At 31.2% G+C, this 22,136-nt stretch overlaps 2 protein-coding genes across 3 annotated transcripts; both read right to left on the reverse strand.

Annotated features, from left to right (window-relative positions):
• Positions 1-20: 20 nt before the first annotated feature.
• Positions 21-5,807, reverse strand: LOC116428637 (uncharacterized). Of its 2 annotated transcripts, none has more exons than XM_076368185.1 (4): positions 3,849-5,807; positions 1,047-3,764; positions 872-968; positions 21-134 (listed from the first exon to the last, which is right to left on the reverse strand). In XM_076368185.1, the coding sequence occupies exons 1-4, from the start codon at positions 4,018-4,020 to the stop codon at positions 128-130; spliced, it is 2,994 nt and encodes a 997-aa protein (XP_076224300.1). In that variant the 5' UTR covers positions 4,021-5,807; the 3' UTR covers positions 21-127. The 2 variants fall into 2 exon arrangements, with proteins under 2 accessions (XP_076224300.1, XP_031836347.2); XM_031980487.2 differs by lacking the exon at positions 21-134 and adding an exon at positions 314-449.
• On the reverse strand, positions 5,804-21,522 carry LOC116428625 (cytochrome P450 6k1-like). Its single transcript, XM_076374077.1, has 12 exons — positions 21,351-21,522; positions 20,736-20,990; positions 19,995-20,376; positions 18,323-18,848; positions 17,467-17,688; positions 16,870-17,121; positions 16,307-16,464; positions 8,584-8,931; positions 7,564-8,089; positions 7,200-7,421; positions 6,563-6,814; positions 5,804-5,970 (listed from the first exon to the last, which is right to left on the reverse strand). Exons 3-12 carry the CDS (start codon positions 20,328-20,330, stop codon positions 5,804-5,806), a joined length of 3,009 nt encoding a protein of 1,002 aa, XP_076230192.1. The 5' UTR covers positions 20,331-20,376; positions 20,736-20,990; positions 21,351-21,522.
• Positions 21,523-22,136: the final 614 nt, after the last annotated feature.

Here is a 22,136-nt window from a genome sequence, read left to right on the forward strand (position 1 = left end):
AAACCACTGTAGGAAAAAATCAATACATTAGATTATTATCTTATGAATACAAAACAAAGCTAATAATTTTCCAACCATCTACAGTCCATGATCTTAGTGTTGTCACCACCATTCCAACTATCTACAATCAAATACTGATATAAAGACCACATTATGAATAAATATAAACCATAATTGTGTAAAAAATTTTCAAATTTTAATATAAAATTATACAAGTATTATACAATTATATATAAGTTTCTCAGTCTAACACATAAAAATAGATACGTTTCTATTGGAATCGTTGATTTATAATGAGATTATAAAGATTACTCGAAAAACACTTTATTCAACATTTAAGTTATACCTTCTTGTACTTCGTATCTCGAAATAAAGTAAAAAACTATTTACAATAAGAAAAATAGATTATCATCCTTAGCCGCTCCAGTGCTATGGATCATTGCAGAAATCTGATCAAAAGTGCAAACCAATGCGATTAAACAGAACTCTTTTTATATGGAAAAATATCAAAGTATAACAATTGATTTGATATGATAATAGTATATATAATAAGTATAATGTAATGAAATGTTTAACCAAATAATTATGATCGTTCTGAGCTATGCTCTAATGATTGGTATCCACTGTGCAGTATAACTTTTAACGGAAGTACATTCACAGACCGCCCTTACAATATAAAAAGGCAATGCAAATAACGTAAATAATTTTAATTCGATAATGATACTTTTTACTCTGCAATATTTACTAATCTCATTAATCTATGAAGTAAAATTAAAATATGTAATTACATTCATAGACTGAACATAAATATAAAAAGAGAATAACTATTCTTTATTGTATTTGAAATAATAGAAAATCTTCAGTTACTTACTATACTTCTTCTTTGCTTTTAATGGACTTTCTACTCCGTCTAACATGAGGAGTTACAGGAAATGCTGGCTTTACCAAACAACCACTGCATTTGTTTTCTACAAAAGAACACATTTATTGATGCAAATGTGAGTAGCTGTAGAAAAAATATTTAGTTTATTAAGAACAATCATTACCATCAAATTTGACACTTTTTCGGGTAGATCTTCTTCTCCCACTATTCTCTTCTAGGCTCATGTGGGCAATAGCATCATGTAAATCTATCTTTGAATTGACAATTTTGTCATCTTTAATGCTAACTTTACGCAAACTTTTTCGTTTAGTTTTTGTAGGAGTTGTATTTTCTTTATGCTCAAACCCTTGGTCACATAAACTCCTGGAAAACTTCTGTTTTTGTATGGATGTGTTTCCTGTGATAATGCTTCTATTCCTTAACACTCTCGTATTATCACCATGTTTATCGATTTCTTCAGTATCACTAATAGAAACATTTTTTTGTAATTTCTCTTTGGAAGTATTCAAATCTGGATGATTTGAAATCTTTTTTAATGGCGTCGACGCTACAATACTTGATGATAAACAGTCATCGCTACAATGTAAAGCATTTTGTCTTTGTAACAGTTTTCTTGGTGATGATATATTTGATCTATCATGTAATATGGGTTCTTGGAGTGGTGTTGCAGATTCTATTTTTATAGACGGTATATGTATCTGCATACACTTCTTTTCTTCTGTAGGCTTGGTTATATCCAAATTTTTGTTAGCATTAGTACTATTTTCAGATTCTTCAAAACTACTGTCATTATAGACAAGCTCCCTTTCTGTATGAATTGGTGTTTCTTCACTAGCACAATCAAAATTAAGACTATCTATATTAGCAAATGCAGTAGCTAAATCCTTTTTGATTCGAAACTCTTCACTTATTGGATTTTCATTTAAAATTAAACTATCATCAAAATTAACTTCATGCGTTGCCTTCACGCTGGATCTTGATTGTTTTAATATACTTTTTGCTGGTGTTTGATTTGAATTAGTATAGGATATAGTATCGTCTAAGCAAATTTCTGGTACTTTGCACATTTTACTTATTTTCATTATGGTTAATGGACTTTTGAATTTCTTTGTATCAGAGAATTGCACTTTTTCAAGCAAACTTAATTTTGGTCTGTCGTCACAGAGACTGATAGATTTTCTTGATGTGTATTTAGTATTAAGTCTGTTTTCACTATTTTCATTTTTATTATTCAAAATTCCAAATTGTTGTGCACCAACATCACTTTGTGCTTTTTCAGTCATACTCTGTTTCTTTTTTGCTAAGAAAGCTCTAACGTTACTTGATTTTGTATGCAATGCTTTCTTTTTTGTAACTTTCTTTTTTGTAAGAGGTTTACCAACAACAGATACTTGTTCTTCTTCCCAATTTCGCAAACGTAGTTGTTCTAACTTTTCAAATCGTAAAGTACAATTCTCCACTTCCATGTACATCATATCCCAGAATCCTTGTAAGTCATTACAAGTAACTAACATTTCCCCTTTTCCAGTTGCACAATCAAAAACTAAACTACGAAATCGTTGAAACTTTTTATTCATCAACAAATTTGCTTGTCCGATAGCCTGATTAATTTGATACTGGGCATCTTCCGTAATCCCTGGTTCTTCTTTTATCTTACTCCACTTTTCACACAATTTCTTCTGTCTGTCTATTTCTTTGTTCAGAAGAAATTCGAAATATTGAGCAGTTCTTTCTTCCTCATCCACAGAGATGTTAAGATTTTTCATGACAGTCTCTTTTGTTGGAATGTTATCATTTGTTGAACGACTAAAACTGAAGCCACGTTTAATTTGCTGTTCCTTTCTAGCATTGCTTTTTCCACAACTAGATACTACATAAGGTGAAAGAGAAGCTGGTTCGTTAGAAGAATCAGATTGCAAAGATTTTGGTGTATTATCATTAGTAAAAGGTTCACTTTCTTTAGAAGTATTATTTATCGTATCACAAGTATCTTTAATATTGTCCCTTATTGTGATATTAAATTTTTTACCACTGTCATTAAACTTTTTGCTACTTTTGTCATCTTTAGTACTGTGATTGAATTTTTCACTGATTTCTATATCTTTCTTAGAGTTTCCAAGTTTTCTGTTCTTTTTAGACTCATTAAGTTTTTCACTAAATTTTTCATTTTCCTGACTGTCATTGTCACTATTTCTTCCACTTTTATTATCATTTTCATTTCCTGAAAGAAATTCTTCCTCTTCACCAAAAGATAATTTTAACACAATGGGTTCAATGGAACCTTCTTCTATGTTATCATCATCTTGTTCCTTTTCAATAGTATAAGAAGTATTTAACAGTTTGCTGTTTACCTGTTCTACAGTCAACTTTGCATAACTACTTCTTCTACTGGCTCGTGTAATTTTTGAAAATGACGATACAGGTTCAGTTGAAATGACAGGTGTCATACTACACGTGACTCTACCAAATAATATCTGGGGCAACCCTTCTGGTGGTTTAAATTTGTAATTATCAGGAGCAAAGGAATATTCCTTTTCCTTTGGTACTTTGGACTGTTTATTTTTTTCAGGATTCGCAGGATTTGTTTGAACTTTTGTTGCGTTATTTGTTAAGGCTTTGTACAGTAATCTTTTTTCTGTGGCTCTTGTAATTCTTTTTGTTGGAACCAACAAAGTTCCTGGTACATTAGATTTACATACCTTTTTAGTTATCATGTCTGGTTCATCTTTCATTCCTGGAGAATATAATTTGTGATGCACAGTCCCAACTACGAAAGGTGGTTTTTTCTTTATTTGCTCCAACTTTTTCCGACGATCACGCTCTTCTCTCCATTTCAACAATCGTACCATACGATTTTCATTTACAGAAGATGACTTCATTTCTAAAATGAAAATGTAATCATATAAGAAACAATTGTGACACAAATAAAGATATATATCAAATAATAATAAACCATTTGACAAACCTTGAGCTGCGTTGTTTACTGTACTGTCTAAAATATTTCTGTTTTCATTAAAGAATTGATTCCTTTTATTTTTACGCCAATTTTTATGATTTTCTGTTCGAACAAATTGTGACTCAACAGCGTCACCAAAACCGAGAGGTTTGCACTTGTATTTGCTTTGAAAGCCTGCCATTTTATCGTATGGACAAAAATGTAAAACTACAGCGGAGAAACCGTTCAACGAACACTATTCAAAATTGATGTGTTTGAAAATGGCGCTTGGCATGAATTATGAACACCATATAGAGACGGGTAATATGTTTTTATCATGTATATTCTTATGCTCCCTTCTGTAATCTACCACAGACAAGGTACACATAAGGATAGATATAGTAACATGCAATCTAAAATTTTGCGATAATGTTAAAATGCACAAATTTTGCTGTCCAACAGTTCGAGTATTTTGCCATGAATAGCGTATAGACATTCCCTGTGACTCCCACATCGGTAACACTTGTCTACTAATTTGAGCGTTTTGACACGGATGGCGCTATCAGTCAAGAACGCAGATTTTCCAAAATAGATAATTTTTGCCACTATATGCATTAGATAGTATGTATAGAACAGTAGGAATTATTCTTTTATTAGGAAGATAAGCTTAACATTTTTTTTATTTTAATTTGCAACCATTTGCTCGATATTACTCTGAATTTATAACGTCTTATCGAGAGGAATATCGATTGCCCAGATATCATAGAGATTGCTGCGAAGAAGCTCTGGGAGGTGGATGGAAATTGAATTCCATCGACCTCCTTTTCTAATTCTAAATCTCATTATTATACAATGGATAACACACACCTACGTTTACGTACATATACCTATATATTACAAATATGACTTATTATAGTTTGAGCTTATCAATATGATCCCAGAAATATCTTAACTATGACATTATAGCATCACAATGCTAAAATCTTCGATCACATTTGAAAATGATATTCGATCATTTCTCTAGTGCGAGTACTCGCTTAAACCTGTCCGATATTTTTTCTGACTTGACTGTTCGGATTCTTAATATCTTACTTATTAGTAAACATACATTGATCTATACACACACGAAATTACTGGATTGTTACAGCTAAATCTTTTTACATGCATATACTTGTATACTATAGTTCAAACTATACTTCGAACAAAGAGACGTTTGCTGATTAATAATTTGCAAACAAAGCCGAAATCATAACTTCGCCCTGTAAAATCACTTGTTAACCCTTATCACTCCAAACATATTATAGCATGTTTGCCAAATAACTCAAAATAAATTCTGATAATTTCAATGAGGAAAACAAAGCCGCGGCATAATATTCATAAAGTACTTGTTTATAAGAAGAAATACTTGTAAATTCCAGATAATTATAAAATAGTACTAAGAAGCAAGATATTAATTTATTTTTTATTGTTGTAACTATATTTATGATACTTTTGTTTGTTAGTGGGACTGCCGGTTGGGCCGATAAAGGTTAAAATATTTATTGCACCCAGTCCAGCAACTACTCTTCTACCTACTCTTTTATAAATTAAGAAGGCGAATTTATCGAAAACAGGTTTCTTTTCCATCTTGGATAATTTTTTATCCTATGTTCTAGAACTTATCTATAATAACTTTTTCCTGTATAAATAACCGGTAGTCTCGCTTAGTTTTCGAGATATTTTTTTACGTAACTTCTATTTATAAGAAAAAGCTGTTCAAAACATTGATTTCTACATTTACAAAAATCATTCAAATCAGTGAGGGAGCCAATTTTCCATACGTTGACCATTAAAAAAGCAAATATAAAATTAATACTTTCATATTATAACAAACAGTTGTATTATGTACTGTTTTCAAGTGTAGATTATTTTGAAAATTACAATTATTGATGACGATAAATTTTAAACGGTAGCCGAGTTATAAGTGTAACTTTCAAAATACATTATTATTTAACTTTCATCAGTTTTAAGTATATTCCCCCTTTAGGCTGCAAGAGGAATGCGCCAGGATCGAATTCATATGGAATTTCCGTTTTTTCGCATACATCCACTTTATGATTTCGAAGTATTGTAATCAAACCGACTTTGGTTTGAGTGACTGCAAAACGAGCACCTGAAAAATATTATATAATTATAAAAAATATTATAAAATATAACATAAATATCATATAGGGAATAACAATTTGTAAAAGATACTTTTACGTAGGCATGTACAACGTAAACGATACAATAGAGAGTTTCAAAATATTATTTTATACATAAAATATTAATCCACGGTTAATATAATACCGACTGGTTTCTGTCGATTTTATATTTACATCATTAAATATTTTATATAAAACACCGATTTCTACAGCATACATCAATTTTATGAAAATCGGTATTACTGTTCACATACCTTATGCAGTTATTGATAACACTTTCTTAATGATTTCTTAAAGAGAAGTTAGCTTCAAACAATCAATGTTCAAAACTCAGACCGCATAAACAATATCGAAGAGCTAAGCATCGATTTTCAGCTTGTGTATCGAATTTCATAAGCCAATGCAACTTCATGAAAAATCAAGAACATATACACTGAAGTTGTTGCAATATTTATCATCGACACTTGTTTTCCATTTATATAAACAAATCATTTAAAAATGGGTGAATTCGATTTTCTATCTTAATATAGAATTAATTACATTAGAATTGATATTACATACCAATGCAATTCCTTGGTCCATCTCCGAAAGGTAAATAATGCATAGGATGTCGAGCTGCTATAGCTTCCTCGCTAAACCTTTCAGGATCGAATTTATCAGGATTTGGATAAATGTCAGGGTCCCGATGGATCGCAAACAGCGGAATCCAGACGACAAGTGATTTTGGTATCGTTACTTTCAAAGACTCGAAAGTGTAATCAGATGTTGATTTTCTCATTATGATTGGTCCGGCTGGATACTTCCTTAATGTCTCTACAAAAATAACAAAATTTTAATTTGTATAAAAATATCACTGATAATTTGTATAAATATGAACATTTAAATATCTACAATCTTCTATAGAAATGTTTATTCATTTATTAATTTAAGCAGTGTAATCTGCAGGGAAAGGTCTATAATTTTTAATTCTATTTTTGAATATATAATTTGTAGTTAAAATGAATAAAAAATTACAAAAAAGATATTAAGAATTATATAAATAGATTGCAATACGCTGTAAATGCTTTTGTAACTATTTTTACTTAACGATTAGTTTACCAATCTATATTTTGCATTTTATTTTTTAGCATTCAATTTTTTTATCGAAAATTGTACTAAATAATTAAAAAATGCGATGCAGGATATGAAAAGTATTTACCTTTAAATACTTTATCTAAGTACGGCATCTCTTTTATATCTTCATATTTGAAATTCCCACCGCATTTACGATGGTGTTCTCTAATTTCTGCACGTAACTTATCTTGCACCTCATGATTTTGGGCTAATTCATAAAGAGCGTTACTCATAGCCGCTGAAGATGTCTCAAAACCAGCCGCAAAGAAAACGAAAGCCTGGGCAGTTAGTAATGTCTCTGTAAACTCTGAAGATAACATAAGGTTAAGGAATTGTGTGAATAATCTCACACTAAAATATATTGTTAACATCAGTTTACACATGAGTAAGAACTATAATCTAATTTAGGCTACTTCCTTCCACTGTATTTTATTTTGCAGTTAACTTACCGACGTTGTCCAGCTTTTCTGGATGCTTTTGAAGCTCCATAAGCATGTGAATAAAATCGGGCCTGACGATGCCGTGCTCCTTCCTGTACTTCACCGTGTCCATGACAACCTTCGTGAAAAAGGGAGCCAATTTTCTGTCGGGCACTACGTATCCCAGTAAGTTGTAAAACGTTGGACTGAATAATTTGATTTTTAATCGTAAAACGTTTTCGAAGCTGGCAGCAAAGATCTCTCTGCCCTTTCGACGAAACTCGCTCTCCTTCTCGTCCATCGCGTTCATGTCGATTCCAAATGCGCAACTACCGATCACGTCGGTCGTGAATTTCGCAGTTAGCTCACGGATTTCAACTGATTCTTCTTTTTCAACCACACTGTCCAAATATTCTTCCAATTGTTTTCCACAATCTATCATAAGGCTGAACATTTCCTTCAGTTTTCCTGCGGTGAATGTCGGACTTAGTTTCGACCTTAACGGCCGCCATCTTTTTGCCTCCAGATTAAACAGATTTGGCGACAAGGGTTCGGTCTGTGAACATTTAAAGAAAGTTTTGTTATTTGAATATCGTTGAATGGAAGAATGTTCAGGGATAACAAACACTTTCAATTGTAATATTTACTTCGTAAGCAGGTAACCTGAATATATGTGGTATACATTTCGATCACTGTAACATTTTATTTGACAATAGTCTATTAAATTATAGTAATAATTATTGTATTGAAGATTCATTTGTCAAATAATAATTTATCAATATAATTCTAAATTGAACTATTCGTACAGAAATATTTAGTGAGTTTACAGTATATCTTGCATATTTTTTCTGTTACAGTTTTAAATCTCACTATTAAAAGAGTTTTATATAAATAGGTTTGTGTCTATAAGTATGTGAATTATAAGTTTTATTTTAAGAAAAGAAAATTAAAAATATTTGTAAGGAAAGAAAAATTGTATACACGATTAGAAAGATTTCAATATTATAATTTAATAAAACATCACTTATTCTTCTCCCTTTTCATACATACCCGTTCATGGACATTAAATCCTCGATCTGCAAATTTCGAAAAATCCCTGATCATAACATCTTTTATGATTTCTGGGTCAATTATAAGAAGAGTAGGGGTCATTGCCGAGTATAAACCCACGATTGGTTCATTTTTGTACTTCTTATATACGTCCATTGTTAAGTCTGCGATTGACTTTCTCGCAAACATCACTAGTCTTGTATTGCCAAACAAGAATTCGGGGGGTGGTGCATTTACATTACGTTTCTTCCAGAAATTATACCGAGAAACGATGTAATAATACATGGCAATGAGTAAAGCGCCCACAGCGCATAGAATTTCCAAATAACCCGTCATTGTTTCCGTTATTCAGCGGCTGACGGTGGAAACAGTTTATTTATTTCCTAAAAAATAGTATTTTTATTTCAAATGAAATTATTCTTGATCCTTTTATCAACAGCAAACAATTTATTGGTGTTATAAAGAAGTTTTATAAGTCGAAGTAGGTGGATATAAAACTATATGTTTTGGATATCTAGTGACGCAGTATTTAAGTAGTGTCCTTTTAATATCAGTCAAGTAAATTTAGTGTTAATAAAGTTAAAACAGTATTAATTTCTGTAATTCATTAGCCACACACGAATCACTAATATTTATTCGTTTATATTTACTTACAGAAGAATTTCGTTAATTTGTATATTATGAATTGAGACGCATATCATATCTACCAATATTATTTTTAGACTATACTGAGAGATATATGTGATAGGAGTAATAGTCGATCCTAACGAAATGCAACTCGCTGATGCGAAATGTTACTACAGTTAATGAACTGTAAAATTAATAATAATAAATAAAATATATGATTAATTTATTTAATCTACCACTTGCGAATTAAATAAATGCACGAGTCACATTAATTCATTTAAAACCCAACACGAGGCTATTTTGTAATTGAAATTTTAGAAAATATAAATTGCTCGTTTTTCTACACATTTACAGAACACGAATTTGCAATGTTGAAAATAGAAAAATGTATCTTTATATAAGAAACGAAATGTGAATAATTAAGCTTCATTAGCTTTCTTCTTATCTTATCGCTTGGTAGTTGGTATTTTTAGATGCTTATGATTAGAAACTGTTTAGATTATGTTAGATCATGTTAAATGTTCAACTACACAATAGATTGTTTAGAATATGAACAGATTGAGGCAATGGAACCTTTATCGTTTAATAGTTAAATTAAGGTTTAAGAAATATAATTGTTTTACTTCTTCTAACTATTTTATTCAATTATTTGTAATCAAAGTTCTGCATGTAACTTCGAAAAATCGCATTAATTTTTATTATATTTCATCTAACTTTAAAAAATGCTAATGAAGTTAAAGTAACACATTGTAAGGAGAAAATGCAAAAGAAAAAAAAGAGTAAGTAGTATAAAATTCCTTCATAAAATATTCTATTTTCAGAGAATTTGACTTCGTCTCATTGTTTGTTTCATGACGTCTGCAGTGTACTGATATAATTTCACAATATAAATTCTATAATAGAGATTAATAAATAAAAAAAGAATATTATTTTTTGTTTAAATCATAATCTCACAGGAAAAACTGGTAATCAAAATAAACGATTTTTCGTAAACAAACATTAACCTTTCCTAATTGAAAGCGTTTCTTGATATTGACATTTCAAAAACATCAGCACAAAAAGTAATTGTCTCTATATAATTCAATACATATAAACTGAAGTTCATTGCACTTAGTTTTACCATTTATAAGGATTAATTTCACATTCATTAATTTGCACTGTTTTAGATATCTTTTAGAATATTCATCTAATATGTTACTTGTCGTTATTAAAATTTTTACCTGTTTTATTCGCGGGTTAATGTTATTAATTTTTCTTTTTAAACAAGATATTTAAAATGTACTGCATGAATAATTCACGGTATAATTAACACTCTTTTATAATATGTACAGATGTGCCGTAATTGTTAATCACAATGCTTAACACAATAATAAACTTCAGTTCTCACTTTTCACACTGCAGGAAAATTGCATAATAATTCCACGAGAACCAAGTGAGACATGATAACTTCCGCGCATCACTCTTGTACGACAATTGTGGCTCATCAATGCTACTCGGTTCATATAAAGATCATCTTTTCAAGTCACCATGACTCACTCAGCTAGTACTCACCATGACTTGCGCTTATAATATAGGGTCGTATCTAACTTTGTTGTCCCCTAAAAACAGTGTTTGGTTAATCTGTGGACATTTTGGTATTTGAATTTCACATTGTTTGAATACTGATTATAAGAAATATATAAGTTAAGGTGACATCATAATATTTATACTTCGATTAAAGTTGGTTTTCTTTTTGTGTGCATGACATACATTTGAGTTTTATCTTTCACACGAGCGAGTCAAAGAATTTTCTTAAGAATCGATTTTACTTCAAAATATATGCTAAACATTCGCGTAATTAATTGAAAATATAGCTTTATTAATATTTTTTTGTCAGATTAATAAGTCGTAGAAAGTTTCGTAAAAGGTGAGTTATAATTGGGTCCTTGCAGAAAGATCTTAGATATTAGGTTGACCAAGAAATCTTGTCATTTTACCTTGCAAAGTGGAAATTATATTATAATATTCAAATAAATTATATTATAATATCTGGCTAAAAAATGATAGAAATCCTTCGAATAAAATACACAACATATGTATCAGTGCAACTTCATTCAACGAAGTCAAATTCTTCCTTAAATTTAGTTTACAAATGCAACGAGACTTTGTGATCAACCGAATATATTTTTAGAATATGGAATCTCTAAGAAAATATGAAATGAATTTTCTGAAATTCTTATAAAATTTTTGCTTTCCTTGAACATTTTCATTGTCACTAACACAACCTACGCGTTGCATGAATTATTTCAGTAATATGGCTTATATAAGTATCTGTAGCTGCTGCGTTTTTACTCTTATACGTGTATGTTATAGATATTGGCTGTTATCGTGTCGTTGCAGATGAAATGGAATGTGTCGCTATACTGGTATTATTTATTACTTCTTGATGCAATGTTGTAAGATAGCATAATGTTTTGGCGAAGAAAAATAAAATTTTAGTAGGAGGGATAGTAATAACATAAAAGCTATTTGAAACAGACTCGTTCAGTACATTGACCCTAATGAGAAGATATCGCGCAATATTTCATTTGAAATGTGATAAATATAATTAAGAACAAAGAGTACAAAAGTAATAATTAAGATTAAAAAATGTCGAGATTATTTACACAAGTTTTACGAAATAATTTACAAGGAACCCAGCATCGATAAAATTCTATTTTGGGAATTTATCTATCGCTTTCTCTTCCTCAGTAAAGCAGCGACGAAAACTGAACGACCATTTCGAACAATCCAAGGCTTACATCACAGTAACGAAATGATTGAAGCAACTGTTGAATATGTAAATGAGAAAAGTACGTTTCAGAGTATTTTAATTAAATTGCACTGGTCTGGGATTTGCTAGTATATTTAAAGAATCTAAATGCGACAAATCGTTCATAAAGTGACTTACATCGCAGTGATATTACGAAATAGATTAAAAGAAAGTAAGATAAGATTTATTTATACGATTCAGATAAGCAACTATAACCAATTTTTATCAGTATCAACGTAGATTTGTCAGATGGACTTCTAAAAATAATGTTTTCCACATCGATGAAACACATTTTATGTATATGCGCATACATAGAAAAAACCTATTGAAAATACAAATACACATTTAAGGCAGAAATTTTTATCTAAATTTTAATTCACATGAAGCCTCATTCTGAAACTTTAAGTATAGCAACACGGCGCTGGTAAACTGATTTCTCAAAGTGATGACGCTCGCACCAAATATAAACATGCAATGAAAAAACTTTCAATTGTAGTAATTTTAACTTCATCTCTTCAAATGTATTACCGACAGGTTGTTGAAATTTTTCTGATTAAAATGAGTCCAAACACGACGTAAATTAAACTAGACTTACCGACTTAATGTAATTAACGAAATTAAAGATTCTCACAAATCGATAAAACTCGACCGACTTGCGTCGTGTTTGGACCCTTTTTAATCAGAAGAATCTCAATAAATCACTGGCTTGAATACGTAATAATGAAATTATTGTAGCTGAAATTTTCATCACTGAACGATTGTTGTTTATCTCCGCGGGGCCATACTGAGAAATGTCTGCTTCCTTCCCACGTATTGTATTAATTTTCTGTCTCAGACGAGTTACCTCACGCGGTCTCGGCAAGTCTATCGGATTTATCACATTAAACGTGGGATAAATATCTGTATTTCAAGGCAACATTGAATCACGAGTTACGCTGACGGATACAAGCGATATCCAACTTTTCCACTCTAACATCCATTATTATTCGTGATTTTAATAAAATAAACCTAAACAGAGGTTAATTTTATTATTTTTATTTTAGAGTCGTCTACATAGTGTTTCCAAACGAAATAATATTACGCATGTTTGCAATGTTATCTAATTACGAGTACTGATGAATTAATAATTGAGTACCCTGCTGATAAGAGCTTCACTATCAGTTCTGTTGTAAACATCTGAATTTCTTGACTGCAAGTTGTACCGTTTTAAACTCTTCAATGATTATATCGAGTATGCTTATCTATATGCGATTTTTATTTTTAATTATATATATGCGGGTATGAGAACATGGCACTTTTTGGTTCTATTCTTTCAAAATAGAATAACACTTAAAGAGATAAAGGATTGTTTGAATTAATGAAAACAACTCATAAGAAATCTTGTATAATGTATGTACGTTTTGAATAGCGTAACACGCTTGTATGTACATAGTAAACAGCGATATTGTAATTATTAGCATTTTTTCATATGCATATAATCAGTGGGGTCTGCTAGTTTTCGAAATATTTGCGAAAACCTGCTATTAGCACTATAATCAATTCTGTGTGCGTGACAACGTATATTGGTATTCAGAGACTGAATTTCAGCCATTGCGCATATAGAGGAGAAGAAAGAACACGCGCATTCAAGAAAACCGTGATTCACTAATACTGACTTGAGCTGTTTAAATTAAACTGATTTTAGACTGCAGATCTTTATGCATTTATGATTAAATTTGATCACATATCATTATTTTATTTGCATTAAACCTGAAAGTGTAAAATTTCACATGATGCCCACAGTCCGAAAGAATATATAAAATATGTAAAACATACTGATTTGTCTAACATTCTTGAGGAAATACCGTTTTATATCGTAATTCTATTTCTCTAATTATATTCTTAAAAATTTGAATTTGCATGCAGATCTACTGTCTACTAATTCCTATATACTGTGAGAAGCAGATTTTAGGTGGTCTACGCAAGGTAACTGATTTTTCTCAGTGTATACATGTACAATAAAAAAATACAAAGCTTAGAAGTTAAAATTATACTGATGTCCCAATATTTTCGGGGGTGACTATATGCAAATTGAGTCGCAATATATTGATTGTTGTATCTTATCGTTCCACGATTACGAGAGTCGGGTCACGAATGAATTGTGTATAACGAAGCTAACAGGTAGTAGTGAACACTGGAGAACCAGTTCGTTTTATTGTAAATTACAAATATTTAACTCATTCGCTCCGAATGGTGCACGTAGGTATCACGAAGGTTTTCAATTACCGAAAAGCTAGAGGACGCCTCAAACAAAAAGGCAAATTGTACCGGGATACGCGGAATCTTTGCTTATGGTTGACAGCTTTACCCGTTAAGTGTGGAATTTAGTTTGAAAAATCTCTTATTGTGCACGCAATGAAATCAAATAATGAAGTGTATACTCGTCAAATGCAGGCCAAGTACACTTGTAATATGTTCTAACGAAGAATTATAGCAAAACAAAGATTTACATGTTTGTCTAAAAAAATAAATTATCCACCGTTGGAAAAGTTATCACCATTTTGCGTTTCAAGATGCTGTGTATACTTGTCAAACACAGTTAACAGGTCAATTTTTATTATTATTATTATTATTATTATTATTATTAATGTTTATCTTATTTTTTAAAGTGAAAAGTTTTAGTTTCACTTGAAAGCAGCTATTCTTGATCTTTTCTTTGATTTAGAGGAAAAAACACATACTCAGGAAGGAAAGAGTTAAGCTTCCCAGGTCAAACTCGATTTCTCGTGATGAAGCTATTTGTTCGGATGTTGAAACAGTTATGTTTACAATAGCTGTGGAGATGGTTAAGAAAAATTTGTTTGTAGATGTAGTCTAAAATATGGACTAATATTCGTTGTAGGGTGTGTCTGAAAAATGGTGGAAATGGAGAGGAAATTTGCTGGAGTGGAAATTGGGTGGGTTTGCACGGTTCAGAAGAAACAGAATTTATAATATCACGGGAAGTAACGGATAGTTTCTAAAAATGTATCTATCGGCGATAGATTTGGAAGGTCATCAAACTAAAGATTATACAGGTGGTCGGTACATCAGGACGCGATCCGCCGTTAATGACCATTAGGACTTATGCACATGAACGACGCAATTCCGCTGCGGTGCCGTCGGTTGACGCTGGTGATTGTGTCGTGACCTCGCGGTGGTGACGCTGGCGACTTTACGTACATGTATTACATATATAGAGCAAATTTCATCTTACGTAATATACATAATTAAAAAAGAGAGATACATATATTTGTCATCCTTGTCACAATCCATGGTAGTTTTGTCCATCGCGCGGTGTCGCTGACAATTCCGCCGCGATCTCCGCACGGTCGACACCAAGACATATGAGTGTAAAGAGTTAAATTGCTGGTAAGTTGATCAATTTTTGCTAGGCGTACGGTATTTATAGAAGGTAAAACTAAATACTTCGGAAAGGAGATTGATTTAACGATTTATACTCATTTACATTGCTTTCTCGTATCATATAGATTTCATTATTCAGCTCACTTATTTAATCAAATAGTTTTATACTTTACAAATTGGTTATATTGTTAGCCCAACGGAAGGTATAATACACTTAACTTGTATTGTACCTTAAAACGTACTATTAACACATTGCGTACGGGTGACGAGATATCTCGTCTTTAGCAAGCCGAACGTTGTGGCCGGGCGACGAGATATCTCGTTTTTAGGTTTCTTCGACTCAATCGATGATTTAAGGAATTAAAAATAGATTTTCTTATTACGTTACCAGAGTAACGAAGTCTCGCGTGTTCTCCTAATAAATGATTAGCGAAAAAAAATGAATGTCGACATTCCGAGAACGTAAAAGTCAGTCAGTCAGTATAGCCATTACATCGGTAGCTCTGTGTCGATCGTGTATCGTACTTTATGAAGTGTTCTATTGTTGTACAGCATTTTGTTATTACAAAGTTCGCATTTTAATTTGTAAGGAAACAGCTTTTTAAAAATCATTTATACTTTCAATCTTTTAATGATAATTTATAATAAGAATTTTTTATCAAATAGGCCCTAATTCTAAAATAAAAGCAAAATGACGCATAGAAGTAAATAAAATGAAAGTCAAAAAATGTTAAAATATAAAACATGTATAAAAAATATATAGTAATATTTAAGAACCCCTTACGTGAATATAATACCAAATGCGAATTAAAAAAGTGCATATATGCATCGTATAAATTGTTTCTGGGGCGCCCAAAAATGTGCGGGTCCTGGAAGCGCGTTGCGCGAGCAGAGCGCCGTACGGAATGTGTTAATTACCTATAGCGGCGAAAATTTTAAGTACAATGGTTTCGCGGTCATAGTTATAAATGAAAACGGATGAATCCTGTACTCAGGTGTTTTCTCACATACATCGACTTTATGATTGAGGAGTATTTTGATCAGTCCAAGTTTCATTTGGTAATCGGCAAACCGTGCGCCTGTAACGAAAAAATTCAATATGATTTTAATTAGTAAAATCAAAGGAAAGGATTTATGGCGTAATGGATGGTCGAAAACACAGAATGAGATACATTGAAATATCTTAGGCTTTTGCAATTCAGAAGAAACAACATATGAGCCAGTAATAATATAACCAGCTTAGTTCATTAAGTTCACCAAAATTTATAGAATATACATGAAGTTGCAAGATGTAGACATTTTTTATATAATCAAATTTATGAAATTTTTAGAACAGCGATGATATAATGTAAAAACGAAACTTACTGTTGTATTTGATAATTCTATTATAAATAAATTTGAGAAAAAAATAATTTATATAATTATTCTGATGATCCAAAAAAATTTGCTTCTAATATTTAGGAAAATTGAATTTGGAGACGTACCGATACAATTTCGTGGACCATGACCGAACGGTAGGTAATCCATTTGATGTCTAGTCTTTTTCATGTCTTCATCAAACCTTTCAGGATCGAATTTGTCTGGATTTGGATAAATATCTGGGTTCCTATGTATCGAATATACAGGTATCCATATTTTCGTGCCTTTGGGAATTGATACTTTTGTATTGGCAAACGTGTAATCAGCAGTTGCGTCTCTAGTTAATATTGCCAACACTGGATATTTTCTTAATGTTTCTGTAAAAAAATACAATGCCCTTCGAATTTTCTGCAGAACTCCACCAAAAATTAGTGTTTTAATTTACCAAATAAATTTTTTAAAATTTTAGGTAAAAGTGAGTCTCTTTGGAAATTGATTCTAATAAATCTATTTGAAATCCAATACGCCTGTTTAACATTTTTAAATACTTCCATAGTAAAATTTGTTAATAATAAAATTAAATTAAAAAAGTTATTAAAACTTGTAAAAATTGTGGCTAAATATTTTGTGCATGTCAAAACCATTTATATATGAACAATTAGAATATTCCAGTTAATGAGCTGTGGCGCATACACAGCGAATTATTAATTGTTAAAACTCACCGTCAATCACTTTTTGTAAATAAATCATTTTTTTTGTAACTTCATATGTCCAACTTCCATTATTATCCGAGTTAAACCGAAGGATCTCTTCTCGTAATTTTTCCTGTATGTTATGGTTCAGTGCTAATTCATAGAGAGCGTGGCTCATGGTGGTTGATGACGTCTCAAAGCCAGCCCCAAAGAAGACGAACGCTTGTGCGGCTAGAAGGGTATCCGTTAATTCTGGAGAAGTTAGAAAAGATTAATAAGGAATTACGGAATTCTCCATGAAATTACTTTAATAAGTGAATTACATTGATATTAAATACAACGATTGTTCTTCTAAATTGTATACTTTATAATTCGTTTTATTGTATCAGACATGAATTCTTATTTTGCAAGTGTTCCAATTGTGAAGGCGTTTTCGCGAAAGGTTTTCAATTAAATCCGTGTATTTGCAGAGATACAAAGCTAGGACACCCTTCGAATCTCAAGAAACGTACTGTTCTAATCAACATTAAAAATTTGGAAATATTTTACTGTAATTGCACGTAGATACATTATCACCGGGGGATTATGTATAACCCCCGCTTTATCATATTGACCGTGACCTATACACAAACACGGGATATAATACTATTCAAATCAGTTGCGTCATCATTTGTTGCACGTTTATATCATCCGATATCACCGATGTACAGTTACCTTATTTGTAACATTGATAAATTCTTGGAAAATTGTTTGAGGGTCACCATTGTGACACCGAAAGGTTATATATAATATGTATGTAATAAACTCGTGACATTACTCGTTGAAACAACCGTATCAAAATTATCAAATGAATCAACGGTTTTATGAATTTTATAAACGAACTTACTAATGTCACCAAGTTTCTCCGGATGTTTCCTGAGTTCTACAAGGATATTTATAAAGTCATGTCTGACTATGTTGTCCTTCATCCTATAATCCATTGTTTCGATGGTAACGTCTCTCATAAATTTGGTGGGAGCGTCATATGGCAACACGTAACCCAGAAGATCGTATAGTGCGGGAACGCATTCTTTCATTCTAAATTTAATTATTGCCCATAAACTGGCGGAAAAGATTTCTTTGCCTGTTTCACGAAATTTGCTCTCCTTATCTGACAGAGAATTCATTTCGATGCCAAATACACAGCTGCCGATTACATCGGTCGTATATCTGGCCATTAATTCGCGGGAATCGAGGGGTTCACCACTTTGAATTAAATTGTCCAAGTATTTCTCCATGTGGTTAGCACACTCGAGAATAAGGGAAAACATTTCTTTTAATTTGCCTGATGTAAAGACTGGGGTGAGTTGATTTCTCAGTGGCCGCCACCTTTTTGCTTCCAGGGCGAAAATATGAGCGGACAATGGCTCGGCCTGCGTTAAAACAATAATCGTGTACACCATTCGAATAATTTATTACATAATACTTACAAGAAATACATACTTTCAAATATCAGTCCTTCATATATAAAATATTAACACTACTGGCAGGAACATTTAAATGGTTCTCTTGCCAAATTGATTAACTCCATAAAATAAAAAATGGTGAAAAGTGATAAAATAATATATTATTGTTACACTTGAGGTGTATTCATAAATAAACAGGCGACAAAGATTCTTAATTTTTACGGCCTCCATACTTGGGTCATGAAACGCCCCGTCATCGCATGCGACGCAACAGCTACTTGCGAGTTACTATCATAAATCACCACAACGACGAGACTGGAGTAATAGTTATTATTACTACAATTTTTGCATTACTAAGGGAGTTAATCGATTTAACAAGTGAAAAAAACATTTTCAAATTTAATCTTCACTTTTCATAATTAGTATTACTCTCTTCCATGTTAATATTATAACGGTATATTTTTTCCTTTTTTTTAAAAACTGACATTATAATTGAAATAATTGTTTAAAAATTAACAAATAACTGCTTCAGTGGCAGTTTTTTAGTAACAGATTAAATATTCTTTATATTTTATTTGTTTTTGTGTATTAAATTATTATATTAAAAAATTCTTAACTAATTTTTATTACGTATTAGCAAAATTAGTAAAGATTTCAATTAGAGTATGGAATTATTTAGATTGGTTGCTGAAATAAATAATTTAATATCCAATGGCCAACAAAATTTTGTCATTTAGTAGTCTTAATCCTTATTGATATAGAAATTCGTTTAAAATATAAATAGTTAGGAGTAAATCAAGTGTTTTGACACTAATATTTTAAAAAATTCAAAAATTGGAGTTAATCGACTTAGCAAGTAACAGTGTCACACCGTAAACAAATTGGAAATATGAAATTTTATAAATATTCTCAATAAACTCCTATGTAAATGATATATGATAATTTCTTATTTCCACTATGAATTTTATGTTGTTTCACTATGTAATATTTAAATGTATGTAAATACAATTATCAACATGCAACAGATATGTGTTCTCTGTTACTGTCATGGAGTTATTACCATAGGATATCAGTTCACGTAAGTGTAAAATAGATATTGTATAACATATTTACCACTTCATTCATCGGGAACCCGCGATCTTCGAAACTTGTGAAGTTTTTAATTAGAACGTCTTTAATGTAATCTGGGTCTTGCAAAATGAGAACAGGCGTTCGTCTCATAATTATACCAAACATTGGTTCATGTTTGTATTGCCGACAAAGATTCTTTGTAAATATTGCAACGGATTCTACTCCTGTCATAACGTTTAAAACGTTACCAAAAACTGGCATAGGCTTTGGTCCCGGTACATTTCGCACCTTCCAAAAATCAAAATGCAGCGTAAAGTAATAATACAAAGCAAGTAATACAGTTACGATGCCCAAAAGTATCTCGTAGAAGATAGCCATCTTGCTTCATATAACAATGGTCCAATCGACGTATTGTATCTGTGACCTAAACAATGCAGAGTAATTTTCCAGTTATTAACACTAAAACTATCGGACGGGTTAAATTGACCGACATCAGAACTTTTATCTTGCAAGTATCTGAATTATGAAGGCGTTGTTGCAAATGATTTTCAATTAGATCCGTGTATTTGCACAGATACGAGGCTAGTACATCTTTCGAATCTCAAGAAACGTATTGTTTTAATTTTGATAAAAAATTAGAAACAAATCACTCTAATTCCTTGGTAATTTTAGCATTAAGTACATTGATCGTGTAATCTATGTAAAATTGTCACGTAATAACTAAAAATTGTATTAGAAGCCTTCAAATTCTATAAAATCATATTTGAAGGAAAGACCACTTACCACTTTTGTCCTAGATTTGTATTTTTCTTGAAAATTGTTCTATCTTAGTGGTTCAACTGTAGCCATCATCGACACTCTTTCAATAATATATCAGAAGTTACACGTATGATCAACACTTAAATTGCATTAAGCATCAGTAAGATAATTCCAATTATCCGGCACTGCAATATTCGTAAATTAATTATCTCGAATACTTCCGAACTTGAATCAAATCAGACTTTCAGTGTCACAAACGCATTCACAGATTCACAAAGACTGCAAATAATTTCAGTAAATTTGAATTGAAGACTTTTTTATTGAATGTAAAATGTACTATAGTTCATAGGTATATATACAATATAATATAGTTTAATATATTTAACTGAAAAATACATATGTATAAATGAATATCATTTAAGTTTAGGTGATATACGTAAATACATTAAGTTTTCTGATAATTTTATAATAATCCTACTCTCATTAAGTATTCTGTTACTATTTAGTTGATTGGTTTCTGTTTCCGTCAGATAATCATTAGAATAAATTACAATGGAAATGTATTAAATTAATATATTTACATATTACATTAAGTAGATTATAATAGAAATATTAAGTTTCAATAAAAGTATTAAAAACCTCAATGAAATTTTGTCCAGTTTGATGTTCACGGATATAGATTAAATCCATTTAGAATCTCCAATGTCAGATGGAGACGAATCACTACACGCGGTCTTAGCAAAACTGACGAATATACAGTAGGTTACTCGCTTGATAACAACCAGCCTGCGTCTGAAACGGGTAGACTTCTACCAATAACAGAAACGTGCAGAAACTAATTGCATCATTACTGTGACGTCGAGCGTTAATCAAACTCACCATAATTGACCACGCCTCAAGACGTCTTAACATAAAAAGCTACATCATGCTGACAACCAAGAACTAATCTCTAGATTTTCCTTCGTCTGTATTGACATTTCATTGTTTACAACATTCCAATTCTCGGGTGTAAGTTGTGCTCCTTCGAAATAATCATTTCAACTTTCATAATATTACAACTAGCTAAAGCATATATTTTACTTACCTAGTAATTAACGATATTTTGAAGTATAAATAATCCTATTAATTACCCTGTATTTAACAATGATGCATCAATGATATAAGTCGACTGATACATTATTACTTAATAATTAAACGTCTTTTTCTTATTGATCAACACGCGATGATCGTGGATGATACTTTCATTGATTTGAAGATTATAATATCTTTCAAATTTAACGGTATACGAATATTTGTATATTCTCCACACCATTTACTTGACAGTAGAATAAATCTGGGTCAGATTATCATATTAAGTGAAAATAAGTATAACTTCTTCACATTTTAATATATTTATTTAATATATTATGTAATATGTAGAAAAAA

This window comes from Nomia melanderi, chromosome 1 (genome assembly GCF_051020985.1).
Source record: "Nomia melanderi isolate GNS246 chromosome 1, iyNomMela1, whole genome shotgun sequence".
In the NCBI taxonomy this organism is placed as follows: Eukaryota; Metazoa; Arthropoda; class Insecta; order Hymenoptera; family Halictidae; genus Nomia; species Nomia melanderi.

Coding starts and splice junctions, on each gene's coding strand:
- LOC116428637 (XM_076368185.1), bottom strand. CDS start 4,020: ATGGCAGGCTTTCAAAGCAAATACAAGTGCAAACCTCTCGGTTTTGGT. Junction 3,765..3,848: donor AGTAAACAACGCAGCTCAAG/GTTTGTCAAATG, acceptor TTTTCATTTTAG/AAATGAAGTCATCTTCTGTA. Junction 969..1,046: donor AAAAAGTGTCAAATTTGATG/GTAATGATTGTT, acceptor GTTCTTTTGTAG/AAAACAAATGCAGTGGTTGT.
- LOC116428625 (XM_076374077.1), bottom strand. CDS start 20,330: ATGGCTATCTTCTACGAGATACTTTTGGGCATCGTAACTGTATTACTT. Junction 8,932..16,306: donor ACTTAAAATTTTCGCCGCTA/TAGGTAATTAAC, acceptor GTCAGCCGCTGA/ATAACGGAAACAATGACGGG. Junction 8,090..8,583: donor GATTTAATGTCCATGAACGG/GTATGTATGAAA, acceptor AAATGTTCACAG/ACCGAACCCTTGTCGCCAAA.